This window comes from Myodes glareolus, chromosome 19 (assembly GCF_982192425.1).
Source record: "Myodes glareolus chromosome 19, mMyoGla1.1, whole genome shotgun sequence".
NCBI classification, from domain to species: Eukaryota; Metazoa; Chordata; class Mammalia; order Rodentia; family Cricetidae; genus Myodes; species Myodes glareolus.
Genome location: NC_142044.1, coordinates 6,074,984 through 6,095,456, shown reverse-complemented (window position 1 = coordinate 6,095,456; position 20,473 = coordinate 6,074,984). Strand labels below are relative to the sequence as shown.

Below are 20,473 nucleotides of genomic sequence, written 5' to 3'. Positions count from 1 at the left end.
ACCATGTATCACATTGCAGCTGTAGGCATGAAGCAGAGAGAAGCAGGAAGCGGGGCCGCTACCAGACCTCTAGGCACATGCCTAGTACCACTCTCTCTAAACTGAGGCTGCATCCGCTCAAGATGTTCCAGCCTCTAAATCCACCATGATCTGGAGACCAAATTCTCCAGCACGGGAGCCCATGAAAGACCCTTCACAGTCAAAACCCAAGACCCAAATATTCAAGCCGTAACACTTGTCCGACGGGTGCCTGGCATCACTGTGGCGTTTACACCCAGCTCCCTCCCAAGCTGAGCCTCTCAATCTGGAAGGAAAAAGCAGAGATGAAATGGTCCTTGGCATAGAAAACAAACCCTACCCAGCCACCAGCTGCACTGCTGCAGCCTGGGGAGAGCTGACTTCCGGAAACACCCAGCACCCTCCATTTCAGACTCTCAGAAGGTGAAAGGATAAAGATGGTGGGCTTATCAACTTTTGTCAGCCAAACAATGACTCTTCATGTAGGGAGAATGAGGCCCTGGCATGTCTAGCCCAAACAGTTCTTATCAAAGCCAGAGTTTCACTCCCAATTCCAATTCCCCAATCATATCCCTTCCAGCCCTGAGTTCTGTCTGGATCCCCAATCTCACTTCCATCACCCATCCAAGTAGAAGCTCATTATCAGTCCAGAATGTTCTCTCCCACCACAGAGCCGGGGAGCTGGGGTGTCCACAGAAACAGAGGCAGCAGCATCTGGAGGTCAGCTCGCTCTGGGTCTGAACTGCTTTGCTCAGACTGCGCCTCCACCCCTTGCTGAGCGGGAATGGTCCCTCCAGACCAGCAGCCAGCATCTGTCTCTAAACTTGCTCTTTTCTCCTCTGTTGTTGTCTGAGAATCTCAAGGAGCCATTTCCTCCTGGCTCTGAGCTACTCCACAAGCCCCACCTCTGATTTAAAAAAAAAAAAGTTGCAGTAATTAAATGTGGGAAGTTCATTTTGTGTTGTGTTTGGATATAAAGTGTCCCGGACAAAGAGACTTTGAAATCCTTCATCTGGACAGTTTTGGCGAGAACAACTGTCACAAGGGCAAGGACCTCCAGTTTCACTCTGGGGGGGGGGGGAGTATTGACTTGCCCAGCTGGGAGGAGTTTCTTTGTGTTTATAATTACCCTCCTTCACCGGCACACAAAGGTCTCTTGACAATAATTACATAAGCTTTCTGAGCTTGTGCTGGGGTTTTGCCCCCTGGCTTGACAGCCAAATGGTTTTTAATGATTTTGAGTCCTGGATACGCTGATGCTTCGGAAATTTGACACAGGCACACCTGGGATCCGTCTCTCAGGTAGATTACCTCCTTCCTGCCTTGGCCAGTTCTCTCAGGCCTGCCCTCTGGCAGCCCCTTGCTCCCTCCCTGCTTGGAGTCCGCCTCCGCTCAGCCCCAGCCTCTCCTTTGCTTATCCATCCATCTGGAGACCAGAATCCCAGCACAGCCTCCAATCACTGACTCTGCAGTGTTTTGCCTTAATTTGTGAAGCAGGAGCCAGGTCACGTGTGTCTGTTCTAAGAGTTATTGCTGCTGGTAAACTATGCGGACTTCTTCGACGTTTTGATGTGGACAGTGCTCACACCAAGGAACCAAGTCGATTTCTTTCTTTCACTAAAGTACCTTTCCTAGGAAGGCAAACCCCTGCAGTCTTCAAATTCCAAGACTTCTCCCCTCTATTGACGCATAAACTCAGTGGGCACCCAGACTCGGTGCAACAGCAAGCCTGGGGTTAAGCTCATGACCTTGTCCAGGCCTGTGGCAGGCCAGCCCTCCCCTGGGGTGGAGCAACACCTGTGTCCAGCACTTCAACCCTAGCAGCTCAGCTGCTGCTGGAGATCTGCGGGCCTTCAGCCCAGCGGGAGTTTGGGCACAGTTCACGAAGACCTCAAAGGTCTCTCCTCCGGGCGGCTAGATCGCCAGCACCCCTGGCCATGGCACCGCAGGGACGACTTCTCATCCGCGGGGGTCGCGTGGTCAGTGATGACTGCTCACAGGTGGCCGACGTGCTAGTGGAGGACGGCGTGGTGCGGGCGCTGGGACGGGACCTGCTGCCTCCCGGGGACGCGCCCCGGGGGCTGCGCATCCTGGACGCGGCGGGCAAATTGGTCCTGCCCGGAGGCATCGACACACACACGCACATGCAGTTCCCGTTCATGGGCACCCAGTCAGTCGACGACTTCTACCGGGGCACCAAGGTACCCAACTCGCAGGCCTATAATCTGGGGTCTGTGGCGACCCCACCTCTCTCGCTCCTGCGTAGTGCTAGGGACTGGAGTGGAGGTGAGACACCTGAGCTAGCCAGGGTCGCCAAGAGGACGCCCATCTGGGGTGAAGATGCTGCTGGAGGGTGCCAAGCCCAGCATACGGCTCCTCTACTCCTGTTGGGTGACCTGGCACTCCAGAAACTGTTTCTTCCTCTTCTCTCCTTCCTCTAGGCGCCATTTCCTGGTGTCTGACATTCCTCTTCCTCGTGATAGTCCATGGAGGTTTCCAAAGCTTCTCCTTCTATATGCTTGCTTTTCAAATAGGCTCTAACCAACTTCTTCTCCCAGTTCTCCACTCCAGCCGCGAACAAGTGAAAATTCCTTTCACTTAGCACAATGGTTCTCGATCTCCCTGATGTTGCAACCCTCTAATACAGTTCCTCATGTTGTGCTGACCCCGACCATAAAATTATTTTTGTTGCTGCTTCGTAACTGTAATTTTGTTACTGTTATGAATCGTAATGCCAATATCTGATATGCATGATATCTGATATGTGACCTCTATGAAAGGGTCGTCGGACCCCCAAAGGAATCGTGACCCCCAGGTTGAGAACCACTGACCTAGCCATTACTTTTGTGACTGGAGAAGTTGGGGTGAGTTGGAAGCCTATAGCTTCCAACCCTGACCAGGATTTGAAGACAAGCATTCTGGTAGCGCGCCCCCACCCTTCACTCACACCAGGGTGACCTCCCTACCCACTTCTCCCACCCACTTGCTCCAAGCAACAGCTAATGTGGATTCTTGACGCTTGAGTACCCGCCCTTAGTGATGTTCAGGAAGTGGTCAAATCTGGATCCCAGGAGAGGAAGGCTTGGGGTCTCTGGGGGAAAATCCACACGCTCAAACCAATGAAATGGTTCCTAAAGGTTTCCTCCGAGCTTCTGAAGCCAGCACGGGGTTGGCAAGGTAGCTTTACAGGAGAAGAAAATGGCGTTCCTCAGCACCCAGGCTGAAGAGGTCAAACCCGTACCATTTTCAAGTCTTGCCTCTAAGATGCCTTGAGAGAACTGGCTTCTTCCAAAGTGAAGATCACACCGATTTCCTCAAGGCCGAGGTTCTCCATTGAATTCCTGTGTCTTAGTGTATCCAGTCACAGAGACCTGGTACAGAACGACAGGCTCTCTCTCAGAGAAGCCCACAAGTTGTTTATTTCAGTTACTAGCCTGGTCTGTGAACCCTTTACCCTCCTCACCCCCGCCCCCACCAACATCCCCAGTCCTCCATGACTGCCCAGAACAGGTTACAGAAGGGAGAAAAGCAGGCATATTTGACCCAGAGAGAAGGGTTGGGGGCGGTCTGCCTAACACAATCTTTGGAACTCATCTTCTTAGTTACTCATTACCAATGATATCAACGTGATAAGAAATATCTTTTTTGCTGGATGAGCTGTTATTTCCTTTCAAAATAAGAGTTCTGTATTATGACTATCTCTATTTCCCTTTTTATAAAATGTCATGAACTCATTTTTTATATTTGGGATGAATCTGCCAGCTATTGGAACAATTCATGGTTATAGATAAGTAGAGAAATAACAGATAAGTAGAAAGAAGAAAAGCATCTCCAAGCACCTTCTCAACACCCACCCATGTTTTGGTCTATTTCCTTATGCTTTTTAATTTTGTACACCGTGGATGCTTGACACCATTTTGGTGTGTGTGTGTGTGTGTGTGTGTGTGTGACTGGGAGCATGTAAACCCGCACGTGAAGCCGTGTGACCAGCTACTGTCGTTACACTGTTAACTTTTTCTGTGATCTCAGACTCATCATTGGCAGCAAGTCGCTAATCTCAGGTCTGACTTTGAGAGCCCCCATTTGCAGAGCGGGGAGCAACTGTCCTGTCTACCACTTGCCAGACTCACTTCAGCATCCCCCTGGAAGGCTGAGCAGTGACTTTCCTTCCTTTATTTCTGATCAGGAATCCAGACAAAGCAGCTACACAGAGGAGCTTGGAACACTGAGGACAAGGGACATGTCTTCCCTTTCTTAGGGATCCGCTGAATGTGTCCTAAGGTCCAGGCAACTGGTTCTTTGTCTTCTACCCATTCCATGGGCAGTCTAGAATCTCATGGCACAGAGAGACTTATACTTCCTCACTGAGAAGGTGTCTCCTTGCAGCATGTGATAGACTGCTGCCAGCATGGGAAGGGACTTAGCCACCAGCTGACTCTTTAGCTATTGCTCCATTTAAAGACTGTCACGTGTTAAACAAAACCTATTTCTTAATGAGCCGAGTATGTCAAGCAGAAATTGATGTGAGTAGGGAGAGTAAGGTCAAAGGTTTTGTAAACACACAATGTCTGCTAAATACCAGAGCGTACTCCCAAAGGATCTGAATGTTAACCTTAAAAATGGTTGCTGAATTCCAGGATGAGAGTTTGGAAAGGCCCAGGAAGAGACAGGGCCTCATAAGGGAACCCGATGAGGAAGGGCCAGACCCATACAAGCACTTTGGCATGGGCCTGAGCTCTGGGAAGAGACGCCATGAGGTCCTTTTGTCTTCCCTCCTAGACTTAACAGCTCTCAAGGTGGTGTTGATGAGCCCTTTGTGTGTGAAATTAGGGACCAAGAGACCTTTTGTAGGCAATGAATGTATTACATATTTCAGTGCCTAGAGAAACACAATTTTAATGCTGTTAACTGCCATTTCTCCTACACAGATCACACTGTATACCAACTGGGCTAAATTATCCATTATCCTTTATAGTCATAGGTGTCATTACCTACGTTTTTTAACAACTGAAGAAAGAATTGAAACCAGTTAGCTGCCAAGGTGGCACCCCTCAGAAATGTCCGAGTTAAAGGCTTTTGGATAGCCAGCTCAGCTTAACTCCATCCCTAGAGCTCTGCCCTCTAAGGCCCTGTGCTTTTGGGGAAGCAGCCCACATTCTGATCTCTCAGAGCGGCCAATGACGGAGGAGCGAGCCGTGCGGCTTCTGTGTGAAGGTGAGCTGCAAACATCCTGAGGCGCTACGGCAGCCCTGCTCTTTACCTTGCCAGTGCCGGCGGCAGTTACAGTTCTCAGAATGAATACGCAAACCACAGGTATTAGATCCCTAGGGCATCCAAATACGTATTTATAGCCACACCACCTTCGAGAGCGTAGAAAGAAGTGCTTTGTACATGGAAAGCCATAAAGCGAATATGATCTAGTATGCTTTCAGGAGCTGGACCCAAAAGGTAGAAGCAGAGCTACTTGCTTTCTGCAGCCCCAGGATGATCAATTCTAACATCTGACAAGTCGAAGGGCACTGCTTGTGGTGTCCTTTTATTATTGGTCGCGTGATTGTGATGGGCCCCCGATTTAAAGAGTGAAATATAGGCCAACTAAAGGTTAGGTGCTTTGTAACTCTAATTCCTGTCAGGCATTGGTTAAAGCCCTGTAATGGATTTACTTAATTACAGGTGAAAGCTTTCTGCCTGGGGTAACTAATGGAACCGGCGGCCTTCTGCTGTGAGGGAATCCTCTTCATCTCGTTGTGGCTTGGCCCCAGATGCAGAGTGATCTTCCGAGAATCCAGTGGCTACAGAGAACAATGTGATTTTCAAATTCGGTAGATATTGTGAATTCAATAAACCTGCAGGAATTACATTTTGGCTCTTAACTACACTCTGCAAGTGTTTGAATATATGTATTTATGACGAGACAAAGGCCCGGGGTGGGCGGATGGACGTGCCTTCAAAAGCAAAGAGACTGAGTAGCAGGCAGTGGACCCATACTCCTAAAAGCTGGGGGAACATCCCAGCATGCATTTTTCTTTTTCTTCTCGTCTGTTTTCTTCTGTTGCTTTCTTTTTCTTTTCTTCCTTTCTTTTTCTTTAAAGGACAGACAGCTCTGCTTTGCTTTGGAGAGTCTTGGTGAAACGCCCCGAGGATGATCACGTCTGAGGGGTAGGAGTAAGCATTTTCACAGCTGGATTTATAGAGCTTTCCCACCTGCAGAAGAAACCTTGAGGTCCCCTTTTCTATTGCTTGCCAGAATTCGACTTTGCTAAAGAGCTGGGTGACTGACCCAGTGGCCTCCAGCACATCACTTCCTGCCTTGGCTTTGTGAGCATTCTCTGGGTAAATAAGTCAGTTAATAAAAGCTGTTAAAAGTCTTCTTTAAACCAATATATTCTTGTCATCTAGCTCTTGGCAAGTTGCTGGAGATTTTATAGACGCTCAATGTCTGCTATTATAATAAACTGCATTTAAAAATAAAAACATGCAATAGAATAAAGAAAAATAGAATTTAAGTGACCTATAGTCTTAAGATTTTTCTGTCTATCCACTGGGACTTCTCTCTGCAGGGAGTTATACAAACACGTGTTTATTCCATGGACTTTGCAGAGTTAGTGGTGTTCATTAAATGCTTCTCTATGTCGTTAAATGTCACAGGGGTATACAACCTTGTGGCCCATCGTTCTTGTTCAGACGGTTTCAATTTTTCCTGTTCAACCTCTGTAATTCTTGGGTATCAAGATGTATTTCTACCAATCTTCAGAAATCCCAGAAATGCCCCAAAGTCAGGCATTGCAAACCAAATGTATCCACCTTCCAAGCTCTTGTTTCTGCTTCTCCTGTGATTGATAGGATTGACAGCTACACTCTCTTCTTCTCCATGGTGTGGTCTTAGGGTTTCATTGTTGTCTTATTGTTGTTTGCTAGTATGTAACAACTAGCCAGATAGGCCAGTCTTTGTTTGGATGCTTGCTAGTTGCCTGGGAAGTCATTCCCAGAATATTTTGCCAGGATAAATGAATGTTAGACACATCTTAAAGGAGCTTGATACTCTCAGAATATTCATAGTTTGCGCTTCTTTATAGCCCCCACTTCGCAACCTGAGCATGGACACAGACTGGCTTTAAACAGAAAGCTACGCCAGCTTAACGAAGAAAAAACTTCCTAATTTTAAAATTACTTTGTTTCTTTAATTACTAGACAGGCTAAGCTTTGAATGAGTGTGTTCTATTAATGTTTTGTCGTTCCAGTTCTGAGCATTTGTAATTTTGTGCTTTTTAAAAAATTGCCTATTTAATGATCATAAAGTTAGTTTTTGGACTGCTCCAAAGGAGGAGAAATAAGATCTCAAAAATAAACTTGGAAAGCTGACGTTAAGCAGGGCTTTGTCTGACTGGGGGAGGCTGGGTGTGAGGAGTCGTCTAAGCCCAGAACTGGCCTCCCTTCACCGTTCAGACCAGGACACTCCGTATGTTTCATTTCCAGGCCTTCGCTTGCCTGACTGACGTGTTCTCATGTTCGGCAAACCAAGGTCTCCAGAGTTCTGTCAGGAAGCCCTCTTTCACCGTCCTGGCTTGTAATTGGGAACATGAGAATTAGAATGGCAAAAGGTAGTTTTGTCAGAGAAGACTGATTTTTTTTTTTTAAAGAAAATTCATGCATTTAGGTGGGGATTCATGAGAAACGTGTTTCCAGCGATTGCTTAGAACTCGGGGCTTGTGCACCATCTGAAGAGAAGGAGCGGAAAAAGAAGCATAGACAAGAATACAAATCACTTCCTCATAAGGATGCTTGGGGAGGTGGGATACATGTGTGGGAAGACAAAGACGTTTTAGGAAAGAGAAATGGACCATAAGGAAGCAGATGGGGGTAAGGGCAGCTTTGCCATGACGTCTGTTTGGGTTTCTAGACCATGGTAATGAGTCACCCATCCCTGAATGCAAAACTCTTTGAGTAGGAGGGTATTTATAATTGGATTCTTGGGCATGGCTCTACTTGATGGCAGAGGTGAGCGCACAGAAAATACCTGACCTCACATGTCTTTGACTCAAAATAATTTTAAACAGTGGCATTTTTGGATACCCAACTGCCAACTAATAATGACAATTTCTTTAGATATATTTAAAAATTATATTGGTTTGGGAAAACGGCAGCAGTAGCTTCTTCTCTGGGGACTATGATTTCTCCAGCCATGAGTAGATAGTTGGCTTGGTTTACAGTATGAAGCATGAATTCCTTTCTGTTGAGTAGGTCTTAAGTCCAATTAACCAGTAGTTGGTTACCCCAAGATTAAAGTACTACTATGGCACCATCTTGCCCGCAAGCCATTCTCATGGTGGAGGGTCATTTGTTAACACCTGAGTGGAACTATCAATTGCTCTTCTCCCTTGGCAGCTTTCATAGAACCTACTGATACAACAAGAGAAAGTCTATAAGGACCAGGGACAGCCAAAATTTTGGGAAACAGAATTTCCTGCTAACTTGCATCATGCATAGGTTCCAACTTGTGAATGGGAAAGACAACCATCATTCTCCCGGCTCAAAATTTTTGAGCAGCTCGGCCCCTCCCTTCCTCCTCCTTTAAACACTGTAATGGGCACAGGGTGTGCAGAAACGAAGCAGCATCAATAAATCTCAAGGACGGGGTCAAACTTTCCGGGAGGACTCTAGACTGTGACCAAGGTTAAGAAGAAATCAGTGGGTAAGGTAGAGAAGAGGTGGGGGAGGGAAGAGAAGGAACAGCATCCCTCTCTGGGGTGGAAAGGACTGAGTCTCAGAGGACAGATAGTGCTGGTGGAGGCGTGCGTAGGTTTGGAGATGACTGTAGGAAGCCGGGGAAACAGGTACGACGTGAGACCCACCAAGACCTTGGGGGTCATGTAACAATTTCTCTTTCTTCATCGTAAGAGGAGAGCAAAGACAAGGAAAGACTGGCAACCCCAGTCTCAGGGGCAGGTGTATGGCAGGGAGACCCCCTAATTCCAGTTGAGTGTGGATTGTCACCCGAGCACCCCCAGGGTAAAGAAATCAAACCACTCACAGCCCACACACTGCTCTTTCCTCCTTCTCCTTTCTGCACTAGCTTACCTAGTTAGGCTAAGAAAAGGGGGACACAGGGCAGGGACGGTGGCAATGTACAAGGTGGAAAGACTCCTGGAACTGATCAGCATGGCCTTGGAGTGGGTATTTGAACTGGATTAAAAATTTAGGGAAGCAGAATGGCAGATCTCGAGTGAGACACGTAACTGTCTAGTGGAAAGTTGGATAAATAATGTCCTCAATAGTTTGAACTTGTGGCGTTAGGAAGGCAAGCAGATGCAGGGCACCTTCAAAACTCAGACATACTTATGGAATTGGAACTTAAGCTGAGATTATAAAATCTGTTTGCATACATTTTAAGACTATAAGAAAGCTACCAGTTCAGCCCAGCTGGACTATGAGGTTTCTTTTGGTTTTGTCTAGGTCCTGTGGTGGATTTTAGTGAAGCAGAGTCACACTTTTCAGGATGAGTTTAAGACACAAAAAATGGGTGACACCATAAAATAGAAGAATATGCTTTGGAAATTTTCAGTATTGGCTTACGACCTGATATATTCTTCAATAAGAACTTGTGTTATATGACATTATGATCCACTGTGGGATAGTTGATCTCTAGGTAAGTTCTATTGTATTTACACTAGAGACGTGATAGGCTCTTTTGTCCCCCAAATGGGGATTTAGATAAATTAGAAGGCTTTCAAGGGCACAAGCCAAAGAAATTAGGAGCTGGGAGAATTTATTTATGAGCCAAGATTAGGAAAGGTTAAAGCATTTTGCTGGCTGACTGACTGGTAAAAGGGCTGTCAACCAGGAGTAACGACAACAGAAATGATGGTTTCAAGTCCCATTCGGGCTCCTGTTCACCCTATATGCAACCATTGTCCTGTCTTTCTCCCCTGGACACTGCCATTTTATCTGGTCCTGGATGGCCTGATTCTGTCCTTTCCCGCAGCCTGCTGAATTTCCGGCTCTCCTCCTCAGAGTCTCCCTTCTCAGCATTTGCTGTCCCCAGGAACATGGAGCACATGAAAGCATGCCTACCCCAAGCCCAGTACACGTTTGTGCCGGAAACATGTCTACCCTTCTTCTGCCAAGTATTCTTACTACCGTTCTCTGCTCAGTCTCCTCTGCTCCGTCATGAGGTCAGCAATACTGAAGCTGGAGAGACAATTGAAAGGTGCCTACTCCAAATTAGTGATTTCTGAGCACAGGCAAGCATGTGCTGTGTGTTAGATACCATCATGGTGGTTGACAGCTTCCATATGTAGGTCCTACTCTTAAATTCAAACTCGCTCAGATCCCTGATTTGAATCTTTCTCTCTGAATTCCCCGGAACCTTTTCTGTAACTCTTACAGGCAACTGTGTAAAGTTTCCCCACAATTAGTATTTTTCACAGTCTGTTGGTGTTAGGAATGGACCCGCCGTCTGTTTTCCCGGATACTGTCTTACAGTTATCTGTTTCTCCCTCTAGACCAGCAGTTCTCAACCTGTGAGTTGTGACCCCTTTGGAAACCCTCTATCTCCAGAAATATTTGCTTCATGATTCATAACAGTAGCAAAATTATAGTTATGAAGTAGCAATGAAAATAATTTTTTGGTTGGAGGTCACCACACGATGAGGAACTGTATTAAAGGGTCACATTGTTAGGCTGGCTGAGAACCACTGCTGTAGGCTATGCACACCCTGGGGAGAGGAAAGAACTCATGTTTTTTTTTTTTGCATGGCCCTTTCAGCTTCCTCCATTCCATGTAAAGACTGTGTGTGATGGCGTCTTTTTAATAACATTTTTATCGTAAATAATTCAAATGCAGCGCAACCCAGCTGGTTTAACTGTGCGATTCCATAGTTTCTGGAATATTGACAGAATGGTAGCGACATCACCAGTCTGTTTTAGAGCATTCCTATGGCCCTCTGTCCCTCCGCCTGCCAAACTGAATCTCTGGCCCATCCTCCTCCTGCATCTTCAGCCCTAGTCAGCCTCCTTGCCCTTGTCTGTCCCCGTGGACTTTTCTCTCTGGAACATATTCCACAAATTGTGCAATGTGTGCTCTTTCGTGACTGGCTCCTTCCATCTGGCATCATGAATTTTAGAGTCCTTCTGTGTTATGGCAGGGGTCCCTATGCCACCCCTTTCTAAGGCCAAATCCCGGCCCATTGTTTATCTATTCATCAACCACTGGGTACTGGGGAAGTTTCTACTGTTGGCTACAGTAGTAAATACTGGCTTGAATCTTTGTGTCCTGGGCTTGGGGTAGCCATGTTTCTACGGACCGTGTGTGTGTACACTGAAGAGTAAGCTTGCTGGGTCACACTCGCTATGCTTAACTTCAGAATCCCTGAAGTGTCTGCAGCATTCTATCTTCTCACCATCTGTAGCCTGGGTTGTACACCCTGACGATAATTTTTGACTGATTCATAGCAAACATGCGCTGAGACAACACAGAAAAAACAGTTATTTACAAAGCATTTGCACTGTTTGAGGTAACGTGAACAGTCTAGGTGTATACAGAGCAGGGTGTGCCTGTAGCTTGTGCCGTTACTATGCCATTGCAGATAAAGGAATTGAGCATGCACCATTTTTTAATCCACTAGGAGTGATGGCACCAGTTCCCCGCTTCCTGAGGGACCACTGTGTCTGATTTCTGAGCATCTCACGTGTGGTGGGTTTCTCTATATCTGTAGACTTAGAAACATTTTTTTCTAACACTCTAACTATTTCCTACTAGAAAAAATTCCCCCCGTCCTTGAGGGACACTTTATTGTATTGGAAAGTCACTTGAAAAAGGAAGAAGGTGACAAGATTAATCTCTATTCAAATAAAAATACAAAACCTGAATTTTTTCCCAAGTCTTGCCTTTGTACCAAGAGGAATTTCTTAGGAAATGCAAATATGTGTTTTCTGCATGAATAAGGACACTGTTATTTAAAGGTGGTAACAAAGGGTAGAATCTTACATAAAAAAGTAAGGCGGTTAAAAGTAGAACGAAGTGGAACCGCGCCAAGCGACTGAAGGAGAACAAAAATATTCCATAAACTGAGTGAGAGGGAGAGCCGAGCTGACAGTCCCAGCTGTGAGAGCCCTGGCTGCGCCTGGACTGTGGTGTGGGAAAGGGGCAGGAGTGAGGTTGGAGAGCCACTGTCCCTCTTGGATCTCAGCAAGTGAGCTGCGGTGTGTGTTAGAAACACGGAGCAATTCCTAATTATAAACCAATGATGCAAGGGCTTCTGGCGAGCTAGAGAGCGGTTCTCAGAAGGCAACTGCACTAAGCACTTTATACGCCGTGCCCTAGCCGGATCCCCCTCCCTAGCTGAGGGCTTGGATGCAGGCATTGCCCTCGCTTCTCCGATAAACAATCAAAGGATACAGAAGAAACCGCTCAAGAGAGCCAGCTAGGCATAGAATCTGAGTGCTGTGCTGTAGAGCCAGGGAACCCCCAGAGTCCCTGCTCTAAACTATGGGGCCACCATTCTTCTATGATAATGTTTGTTTTCCACACCTACGTTGTTTGAGTACAGCAATTAAAAACACATTAACCACCTTGTGATTTTTGTTTAAATTAAATCTATTTAAATAATGAGTCAAAGGCATTTGTTTTTGTAATAGTTTTTAAATTACTTGTAATGTAGCCTAATAGGCCGCCAGGTCTATCGGGGGTTGAGGCAGGATGCAGGGACTCAGGGACCAAGTTTATGAAGATTAAACTTTGTTCCAGAGGCAGCAAGAACATTAGCTTTCTGAAATTTTCAGCTGGCAGAGAATAACCATGTACTTAAGGAGTGCGGTGTGTTGCCTGTTGTAAACGTTGTGTAGTGATCAAAACGGGGTAGTTACCATATCCATTGCCTCAAATAGCGTCTCTTTGTGGTGAGGATGTTCCAAACCTTCTCTCCTAGCTATCACAAGGCACACAGCACAGTTGTTCATGATGTCCACTCTACTGGGCAGTGGAAACCCCTTGGTTGCTCTACCGTGTTACCAAAACCAGAGGGTGTTCCCCTTGTTTAACGGCAGCTTTGTTGCTCCGCCCCAACTTCCTTAACCTTTTGAGCCAAGTGTCTCATCTGTGGTTGGAAGTGCCCCTTCCAGCCTGTGGCTGGGTGTGTGGGTGGGTATTTAAGACAGAACTAGAGAAAGACCAACTCGGAACCTACTAAAATAGTGACCGTTGAAGATGAAAAGGTTCCAAGCTAAAGCCGGAGCAGGTAGCCACCACAGATGTCAATCAAAGAAAGATGAAAGGGTCCACAGCAGTTTCAGGGTGCAGAGGCTTTAGCCTTGCAAGTTTTCCAGGGTTCTTTGAGTGGATCACAGGACGGCCAGCGATGTTGTGGCTCACAGGGCTGCTGGAGATGTGATTCTCTAAAATGGATCCCAAGAAAATGGGATTTTACAGTAGCAGGTGTAGTTTTTGTCTTTGTTAATTGCTTATACATTTTCCACTTTTCCCACCTGAGGATTTCTGCTTAGTTGTTTTCTGAGAAAGGATCTCACTCTGTAGCCCAGGCTAGACACTCACTCACTGCAACCCTTTTGCTTCAGTTGCAGAGGAATTAGGATTGCAGGTATGAGTCAGCACGCCCGCCCATTTCAGTTTTCCTTCACAGTCCTGACTTCTTTTTCAGAAGCAGTTCCAGGTATTTTAAGACTTTCTCTTTTAGTTTCTGGGGGATCTATTCAGGCTTTCAGGTAGTTTAAAAGGCAGCATCTTTGGCATTTCCTCGACCCATCAGATTAGCCCAGAGGCTTGCAGATGTGCTGTTTTCTCAGAGCAACGGACGACTAACTGACCAGAACCCTCTTGTGATTGTAGGCTGCCTTGGCTGGAGGTGCCACCATGATCCTCGACTTCGCCATAATTGACCAGAACCCTCTTGTGATTGCAGGCTGCCTTGGCTGGAGGTGCCACCATGATCCTCAATTTCGCCATAATTGACCAGAACCCTCTTGTGATTGCAGGCTGCCTTGGCTGGAGGTACCACCATGATCCTCGACTTCGCCATCCCTCAGAAAGGCAGCTCCCTCCTCGAAGCCTTTGAGACCTGGCGCAGCTGGGCAGACCCCAATGTCTGCTGTGACTATAGCCTGCACGTGGCGGTGACGTGGTGGAGTGACAAGGTGAGGCAGCTGGCTTCCAGTGTGTTCTGTTTGGTCCCCTTGTCCTTGGCTCTGCATGAGAGCAAGGAACTGGCGATGTCCAACAGCAGACCCAAACCCCGGTGATGTCCCTGCCTGGTGAGGGGTTGGGGGAACTGGCGGGGTGAGTTCTTGTTGCATTTTCTTCTGAATCTGTTGAATTGTGAGTACTGTGAAAGATTGCAGTCTCAACATTAGAGTGTAAAGACATCATCACGTAAAGCACACAATGAGACTCCAGCCTGCTTGCTCACAGAAACATCCTGTGTTTAATACAGGAATTGCCGAGGTTTCCTCTACTCTCCACGGTACCTATTCCTCTTAGTCTCAACATCAACATGCCTAGAATCTTAAGAAAACAAAAATGTATTAGAAAATTTTAATGTATGAGAAAACATCAAAGAAGTTTTAAGTTTAGAATTTCTTCAAATTAGAGGCCTCCATTCCTACCCCTGACAGGAGAAGCCAAGCTGGGATGTTTTCCAAGGCCCCTCCCAGTTGAGTCTAGGGGTGACTTGGCTCTCCCACAGTACCACTGGTTGTTGTCACTGTGAGTCCCCCAGAGACCACCAGGAGTTCCAGCTCATATGCCAAAGCAAGTGTAAGCTTAGGCCTGGGCTCTCACCCATCCATTCTCTCACAGCGGCTGGATCAGGGAGAGCATTGGGCTCAGCCGTGGCAGGGTTTTGAAGGAGCAAAGGATGGCGGGTAAGAGAATTCTGGATTCAGACGGGGGTTGTGCTCCTGATTGGGCAGGAGTGAGGTGACAGAAATCTTGTCAAACAGGGACTGGTACTGGCGTTGCTGTCAGGAAATTGGCAACCTATATACAAGTTAGGGAAGCTAGTCTCAATGTTCTGAGGCAGCTGGTACTTGTTTGTCTCAATTCTGATTGGTTCCCCACAGGGTACAATCCATGACTTTTCCTGGTTATTTTGATGGTGAGGTCTAGTCTCAGCATTGTTAGTTGGCAGCCTGTCATGGCTGCACTGATGTTAAGTTGGGTCTCTTCTGTCACCTGAGAACCATTTATTGCAGACCTCAAAACACATTTCCATGCCCGGTAATTATTTAAGCTATGAAAATGATAAGAGCCAGATAGACAAGATTACTTTGAGAGCCATTAAAATACACTGGTTTCCTACTGAAAATTTGTGTGTGTGCCTTGGAAGAAATTTTCCTTGAGATTTAAACCCTAATTTGTTTCTTCATATTGGGTTTCATTCAGAAGTTTTAAGGCGGTGGGGCGTGAATCATGGTGACGCTGTGTGAGTAGTTCATTCATCAACCTTTTCAAAGCTTGTTTCGGACACCGAGTGAATATAAAACAAGTAACAAGTCTGTAACGAGGAACCCAGCAAACATCGAGGGTCATAGTCCGCAGCTCGAGCTGATTTCTCTCCACAGACAGGATTCTAAGCCCTGAGCTGGACCTACTTTATACCTTCAAAGGCAAGCCCTTCCTTCCTTCCTTCCTTCCTTCCTTCCTTCCTTCCTTCCTTCCTTCCTTCCTTCCTTCCTCACCTTCCTTCTCTCCCTCCCTTTTCTTTCTTTTCTTCTTTTTCTTCTCCTTTCCTCCCTCTCTTATTTTGTAAGAAGCACAGGCAATGATAGTGGCTTTGACCAGTCCTTTTCATACTTTAACAAGTGGAGATATCCCCCCAACACAGGTTCTGTTGTGTTCCTATGGCCAAGAACAGTACGAGTGTATTCTCTCCCAGTCTTGAAGGTTAGAAGGCCAAGGTGTCTTGTGATTGGTTTGTCCTGAGGGCAAACAGCTCTGTCCCATGCTTTTCTAGAAGCTTCTAACTCTCTGTGGTAATCTTGTGTGGCCCTTGCCTTGAAGAAGGAGCATTCTGATTTTTGCTTCCAACTCCTTGTACAAGCTTTTATTTCAGGCCATCTTTCTCAAGGCTCCCTGTTGTGGGGGATTAGAATGTACATCACTGACATCATAGTAGCTAACCACACCTGTGCTGAGCCTACTTCTAAAGGAGGGTTAGGACTTTTGCATTAAGGTTGGGAAACACACAAGACAATTTTCTAAGACTTTTTCCCTTTTTATGAGGGTTCTTCATAGTCTTTCTCCCCATTTTATTGAAAATAGTTTTAGCCCCCACATAATATATTCTGTTCACTGTTTCCCATCCCTCCACTCCTCCCAATTCCTTCCCAACTCTATTCCCATCTGATCTTGCAGCTCTTTCTTTCTCATTAGAAAAAAAGCAGGGTCTCTATGAGGTAATAATAAAATACAAGGAAATAAAATAGGATAAAATAAAAAAATAAAAATTATCCCACTGAAGTTAGAGAAGACAAACCAAAAGAAGGAAAAGAGCCCAAGAGAAGGCACATGAATCAGAGACCCTCTCGTTTGCACTCTCAGGAATCCATAAAAAACACTAACCTGGTATTGTAGGAGGCTGCTTGTTTGTTCCCGGCTGTTCAGCCCTGAAATAATCATACAGAAACTATATTATTTGCAATACTGTTTGGCCAATAGTTTAAGCATATTTCTGGCTAACTCTATGTCCTAAACTAACCCATCTCCATTAATCTGTGTATCACCACATGGCTGTGGCTTACCAGCAAAGTTTCAGCATGTCTGTCTCTGGCGGGGGGCCCCATGGCTTCTCCTGACTCTTTCTTCTTTCTTTCTTCTTTCTCCCAGCATTCAGTTTAGTTTTCCCCGCCTGCCACTATTCTGCACAGGCCCAAGACAATTCCTTTATTAACCAATGGTATTCACAGCATACAGAGGGGAATCCCACATCAATCTGGACGCCATACTATATACACAGAGGACCTGGTGCAGACCCATGCAGGCCTGTGCATGCTGCCTCCGTCTCTATGAGTTCACGTGGGCTTTGCTTTCTTTCCCCACCCCCTCTGGCTCTTACATTCTTTACATCTCTTCTTCTGGGTTCTCTGAGCTCTGACGGGAGGCATCTGAAGAGATAGCCCATTTAGGGCTGACTTTTCCAAGGTGTCTCACTCTGTGGAGAGTCTGGCTCTGGGTCTCTGTATTTGTTCCCATTTGCTGCAGCTTCTATGGTGATGGCTGAACTCTCTTACCTATCTGTCTGAGTCAGAGAAGTCCGTTTGTAATAGTGGGCAAGAGTACCTGCATGTTTAACATGGAGAGGGACTCACTATGTGGTCACATGCTGGCCTTGTCCTCCTGCTTACACCTCTGAGAACTGAGATTGCAGTCTGCCGACATGCCCAGCTTGGTGCTTTTTTATTGTTTGTTTTTTGTTTCTTTGAAACAGGGTCTCTCTTCATAGACCTGACTGTCCTAGAACTCACATAGACAAGGCTGGCCTGGAGTTCATATAGCTCTGCCTCCCTCTGCCTCCCAAGTGCTAGCATTAAAGGTGTGCACCACCATACCCTGCAGCTTTGTCTGAAAGTTAACCTTCTGTGTCTAGGTACTTAATTCATGAATTGTTGATGACATTTTCCACCTCAGTTAGTAAGGTTTCTCTTTCAGAGTCGGGGAGTGTTCTCTTTTTCTGTTATTTTATGAATATATATAGTTGTAAGGATTGTTTAACAAGCGATTTTTAAATATTCATTATTGTCCCAAAGAAAGGCTCTTGCTAGACTCTTAACTTTTAACAAAGCTGTCCATTTTTTTTAAATACTAGATGACTGGAGCCAGGCACTCCTCTGTGCACTGGACCGCCATCGCTTCACCCATTAGGCACCTCATGCTCTAAGAACCAGACATACACGTGGAGGAGGTCTATCTCGCTGAGCATCAGGGTGTGGATGCAGGAGTGGACGGACATGTGTGTCTGTCAGCTCTGCTGTCGTAACAGCGTACCACAGGATGGCTGGTTTAGTAACAGAATTTACTTCTCAAAGCCAGAAGGCAGGAAGTCCTGTATCAATGCGCTTGAAGAGCTAGCTCCCTGTGAGGCTTCTCTTTCTGGCTGCAGACAGCTACCTTGTCACATAAGCCTCTCTGAGCCTCACCTCTATGCCAGGGTTTGGTGACTGCCCCCTCCATCAAGTGGGAAGAGATTTTATTAGCTACGAGCAACACTCCTCCTATGGTTGCTATACTTTTGGTTGTGTGTGTGTGTGTATGTGTGTGCGTATGCATGTATGCATGTGTATGTATGTGTACACGTTTGTGAGTAAGTGTGTATGTGTGTGCATGTGTATGTATACATGTCTGTGTGTGAATTAACTTATAGAAGATCAAACAACTTTCCTTTGACAGTTGTAGGCAGACTTTTCTGTCCCTTCAGCCAGTTCTCAAATAACCATAGAGACTTAATATTAATTATAAATGCTCAGCTGATAGCTCAGGCTTGTTACTAGCTAACTCTTACATTTTAAATTAACCCATATTCTCTACCCTCTAATGAGGTACTTTCTTTCAGTGAGGCATGTTCATCTTGCTTCTCTCTGCATCTGCTCGAGACTCCCAAGACTCTGCCCTCCTTCTTCCCAGCATTCTCTGTGTCTTGCTGTCCTATTGATACCTCCTAACTTGCTACCAGCCAGTCAGCTCTTTTATTAAACCAACAAGAAGGCACCTTGTCAAAGATACATCTTCACAGTGTACAAAAAGATTATTCCATAACAGAAAGCCTTAATCCAATTTGAGACTTGAATTTGAGACTTCAAACTCTCTTACTGGGTGGTTTTGCTCTCAGTTTCCCTCTGATATCTGACAACCCCGAAGATCCCCCAAGCTATGACTATCCAGAATCTTGTCAGTAATGAGCTCTCCTCCCATGTGTGTTGTCGGGGCGCTGCAGCACAACGCTCAGCTCGTGCTTCCTCAAGCAAACCTGGGTCAGTCCACCGCCCTCCTCTGACAACTCAACCTACTTCTCTTAGATTTGAGCCCCAGCTCTGACCACATATAGTAAGCTTTGACGCTGTCTAGATCCACGGTTACCGCCCTTGCTGCCGTGTGGTTTCGCCTTCTTTTTTCTGTAATAGTCTCCTCAAATTGGAGAACAGATGCCCAGAATTTTAGATTCAAGCACAATAACGAAGCATTTTGTGGAAGGCTGTTAATGTCCCCTGATTTAAGAACATCCCAGCAGCAGTTTATCAGGTGAAATGGGGGTGTGGCCTGGGAGAAAGTCTGGGGATTCCATTGCGTGTTTTCTGAAGGAAGCTGTCACCCTTGTGTTGCTTATTTCTTTTCTGGATATAATCTTTGAGGGACTGCTGAGATTATCCTTTAAATTAATGAGGGGTGTGCTGTTTTGGCACGAATTCTAATTGATCTTAATAATAAAAACCCAGAGTCAGATATAGGGATGAATCCTGAAAGATCAGAGAGGCTGAGCAGCCAGCCACTAGTTCTAACCTCTACTGAATCCTCAGACCAAAGGGGTGATCCTGTTCCTGTAAATCCTCAGACTAAATGCTCTCTCTACGAAACCTCAGACTGGATCTGAGCTCCTGTCTCTTCCCACCTTATATTCCCCTCTCTGCCCAGCCATATCACTCCTGCCTCCACCTCCCTAGTGCTGGGATTAAAGACATGGGATCCCAAGTGCTGATCGCATTTGTGTGAGCTCTGTTTCTCTTTTAGACAGATTCAATCCCGCAGAGCCCAGGGTGGCCTTGAACTCAAAGAGAGCCATCTGCCTCTTGTCTCCCGAGTGCTGGGATTAAAGGTGTGTGCACCGCTGCCTGGCCTCTTTGGCTAACTGGTGGCTTAGCTCTGCACTCTGGTCTTCAAGCAAGCTTTATCTGTGGATCACAAACATCACTACAGATTGTTGTATCTGTTGTCCGCCTAGGTAAAAGAGGAAATGAAAATCCTTGCCCAAGATAAAGGAGTTAACTCCTTCAAGATGTTTATGGCCTACAAAGGCCTGTACATGGTGCAAGATGAGCAGATGTATGCCGCCTTCTGCCATTGCAAGGAGATCGGAGCGATTGCTCAGGTGCACGCCGAGAATGGAGACCTGATTGCAGAGGTGAGCATCCCCCTTCCAGCCTTCTGTAGACAGGAAACTTAAAAAAAAAAAAAAGAAAGAAAGAAAGAAAAGCTGTAACTTAAAGCAAGGACATTCAGCCCTAAGAAGGTAGACTCAGCACATGGAAAGACAGAAACTAAGTCGCTTGTTTCCTGTGTTACATGTTACATACCTGACATGGTTTTCTTGGTCACTGCCTTTGATTTTATTCAGTGGATCTACATGATCGGGTGAAGAATTCTCCCAGTTACCTATATTCAATTTTAAAAACATGCTGGAAAAAGTGTGAGTCCTTTTCTTCTAGGTTTACCTATTTATTACCGTGTGTGTGT

General features: G+C 46.0%; 1 protein-coding gene across 5 annotated transcripts in view; it reads left to right on the top strand.

Moving 5' to 3' along the window:
* The first annotated feature begins 1,188 nt into the window (after positions 1–1,188).
* The window catches only part of Dpys (dihydropyrimidinase), a 103,586-nt gene continuing 84,301 nt past the window's right edge, over positions 1,189–20,473 (top strand). For 2 of the 5 annotated variants that reach the window (XM_085679022.2, XM_048457438.3), the window contains exons 1-3: positions 1,835–2,219; positions 14,008–14,166; positions 19,962–20,141. In XM_085679022.2, the coding sequence (XP_085535148.2) occupies positions 1,956–2,219; positions 14,008–14,166; positions 19,962–20,141 (603 nt within the window). In that variant the 5' untranslated portion in view covers positions 1,835–1,955. Of the gene's footprint in view, positions 1,321–1,823; positions 2,220–14,007; positions 14,167–19,961; positions 20,142–20,473 lie in introns of those variants that run through there. The other 3 variants (XM_048457439.3, XM_085679023.2, XM_048457437.3) reach the window with 3 other exon arrangements.